At 40.9% G+C, this 3,073-nt stretch overlaps 1 protein-coding gene across 1 annotated transcript; it reads left to right on the top strand.

The window, feature by feature from the left end:
* The first annotated feature begins 788 nt into the window (after positions 1–788).
* LOC109569412 (olfactory receptor 52H1-like) lies at positions 789–1,746 on the top strand. The gene has a single exon (XM_019974757.2). The coding sequence runs from the start codon at positions 789–791 to the stop codon at positions 1,728–1,730; it is 942 nt and encodes a 313-aa protein (XP_019830316.2). The 3' UTR covers positions 1,731–1,746.
* Positions 1,747–3,073: the final 1,327 nt, after the last annotated feature.

Here is a 3,073-nt window from a genome sequence, read left to right as displayed (position 1 = left end):
AATCCCATGGACAGTGGAGCCTCGTGGGCTACAGTTTATGGGGTAGCAAAGAGTCAGACATGACTGAGTCCCCATCCCTTTTCTTAATATTCACATCCCAGTAAGCATACCTTAATCTGAACTGTATTTCAATCTCTATGTAACAAACCTCCCATAGTACACACACACTGGAATATGTCCTTTCTTTTTCTCCACCCCTGTCATTATTTTTCTGCTACTTTATTGAAATACCTCAGCTTATTTTATCAAACCCAGTGTCTAAGACATAATATTTACTCCTTACAGGTCAATTACTCCCTTTTTGTCTTGTCACATCCCATTTAATAATTTTAATATTTTTCTATTTTTTTCTCTCTCTTCCTCTCTGTCTCCCTCATACATGTCTCCTTCTTCCTCCTCATATATAACTTATTTCTTCATTTGAACCTATGCCTATCCTAAATATTCTCCATTGGTTAAAGGGGCATGATTATTTAGGTTTAATCATATGAAATTGCTGACCTACAAAAATAACTATTTCACATGGTTTATTAACAAATGCATAAAGAAATGAAGTGGGGCCAACGGCAAAGCAAAGGGGGAATAACAAGTCAATTCTATAGATGCTAGTTCATCCAGGGGAGAAGGTACTTCTCATAGAGGAACGCTGAATGTGACAGCTGCTGTCCTCAACAGCTCACCACCAGAGTGCTCACCACCAGAGTGGAATTGTTATCTTTCATGATATATTCTGACAGCTGATTTGTCCTCAGGGCTCAAAAACCAGTGCATCCCAGACTGAAAAGACCATGTATAACTTGAGCTGTTACAATCCTGGTTCCTTTATCCTTGCTGGAATACCTGGCCTGGAGAAGTTTCACGTCTGGATCGGGATTCCCTTTTGTGTCATCTATGGTCTGGCTATTGTGGGCAATGGTACTCTCCTCTACCTCATTGTTGTTGAGGACAGCCTCCATGAGCCCATGTTTTTCTTCCTCTCTCTGCTGGCCACCACGGACCTCATCTTGTCTACTGACATGGTGCCCAAACTGCTCAGTAACCTCTGGCTTGGCTCCCAGGAAATAACTTTCACTGGTTGTCTCGCCCAAATGTTCTTCCTCCACTTCAGCTTTGTAGTAGACTCAGCCATCCTGCTGACTATGGCACTGGATCGCTATGTGGCTATCTGCTTCCCCTTGAGATACACCAGCATCCTAGCTCCTCAGGTGATTATCAAGCTTGTGGTGGTCATTGTTGTGAGGAGTTTCTCGGTCATCTTGCCAGATGTCTTTCTGCTGAAGCGGTTGCCTTTCTGTGGAACACGAATCATCCCCCACACATACTGTGAGCATATAGGTGTTGCTAGGCTTTCCTCCACTGACATCTCCATCAACATCTGGTATGGATTTTCAGTGCCTGTCATGACTGTTGCCTCAGATGTGATCTTTATTGCTGTCTCCTATATCTTCATCCTCCGTGCTGTCTTTCATCTCTCATCCCAGGGTGCCCGCCAAAAGGCACTCGGCACCTGTGGTTCACATGTCTGTGTCATCCTCATCTTTTACACACCTGCTGCCTTTTCCATCCTCGCCCATCGCTTTGGGCACAGTGTACCTCGAAATATGCTCATCTTATTTGCCAACTTCTACGTGGCCATCCCTCCTGCTCTAAATCCTGTAGTGTATGGAGTGAAGACCAAGAAGATTCAGGACAAATTTGTTCTCCTCTTTACTTTGAAGAAGACACAATGAGTGGGAAGCATCACTGAAGGAGAAATTTAGGTAATACTGATAAGATAAAATTTTGCATAACATTGGAAGACATAAAATAAAGTTGTATCTACTATTTACTTGAAATTTTAGAGTTCTACTCATGTAATAAAAGTATAAGCATGAGGGAGAGGGGAGAAATAAAGTCTTTGGGACTTCTAGAAAATCAAAGATTTTCTTGATTTAGCTTTTCTCACTACTTGTATGGAGAAACTAATGATGGGTACAGAACAGCAGTAAGAGTAAGGTGTATATATTTCCTATTCCTGATTTTGAGATTTGATGGCTAGATACTTCCTAACATGCAACCTATCCCTGTGTTTCCCAGTTTTTTAATCAAAGGCAAAGCCTCCTGCCTTTTTAACTATTAATTCTTTCTACTACAACTAACAAACTTAGGGGTTCACACTTCAGTCTTGATTCTATACATTATTAATTCCTCCTCCTCTGTCCTTTATTGCTTTTTTAAAAATTTCTTTTTATTTTATTTTATTTAACTTTACAATATTGTATTGGTTTTGCCATATATCAAAATGATATATCAATGCCATAGATCAAAATGAATATATCAAATGCCATAGATCAAAATGAATATGCCACAGGTATACATGTGTTTCCCATCCTGAACCCTCCTCCCTCCTCCCTCCTCCATCCCCATAATGTCCCTCTGGGTAGTCCCAGTGCACCAGCCCCAAGCATCCAGTATTGTGCATCGAAACTGGACTGGAGACTCGTTTCATACATGATATTATACATGTTTCAATGCCATTCTCCCAAATCATTCCACCCTCTCCCTCTCCCACAGAGTCCAAAAGACTGTTCTATATATCAGTGTCTCTTTTGCTGTCTCGTATACAGGGTTATTGTTACCATCTTTCTAAATTCCATATATATGTGTTAGTATATTGTATTGGTGTTTTTCTTTCTGGCTTACTTCACTCTGTATAATAGGCTCCAGTTTCATCCACCTTATTAGAACTGATTCAAATGTATTCTTTTTAATGGCTGAGTAATACTCCATTGTGTATATGTTCCACTGCTTTCTTATCCATTCATCTGCTGATGGACATCTAGGTTGCTTCCATGTCCTGGCTATTATAAACAGTGCTGCGATGAACAATGGGGTACACGTGTCTCTTTCCCTTCTGGTTTCCTCAGTGTGTATGCCCAGCAGTGGGATTGCTGGATCATAAGGCAGTTCTATTTCCAGTTTTCTAAGGAATCTCCACACTGTTCTCCATAGTGGCTGTACTAGTTTGCATTCCCACCAACAGTGTAAGAGGGTTCCCTTTTCTCCACACCCTCTCCAGCATTTATTGCTTGTA

Source organism: Bos indicus, chromosome 15 (assembly GCF_029378745.1).
Source record: "Bos indicus isolate NIAB-ARS_2022 breed Sahiwal x Tharparkar chromosome 15, NIAB-ARS_B.indTharparkar_mat_pri_1.0, whole genome shotgun sequence".
NCBI lineage: Eukaryota > Metazoa > Chordata > Mammalia > Artiodactyla > Bovidae > Bos > Bos indicus.
This window is presented reverse-complemented; position numbering and strand designations above follow the sequence as displayed.

Coding starts and splice junctions, on each gene's coding strand:
- LOC109569412 (XM_019974757.2), top strand. CDS start 789: ATGTATAACTTGAGCTGTTACAATCCTGGTTCCTTTATCCTTGCTGGA.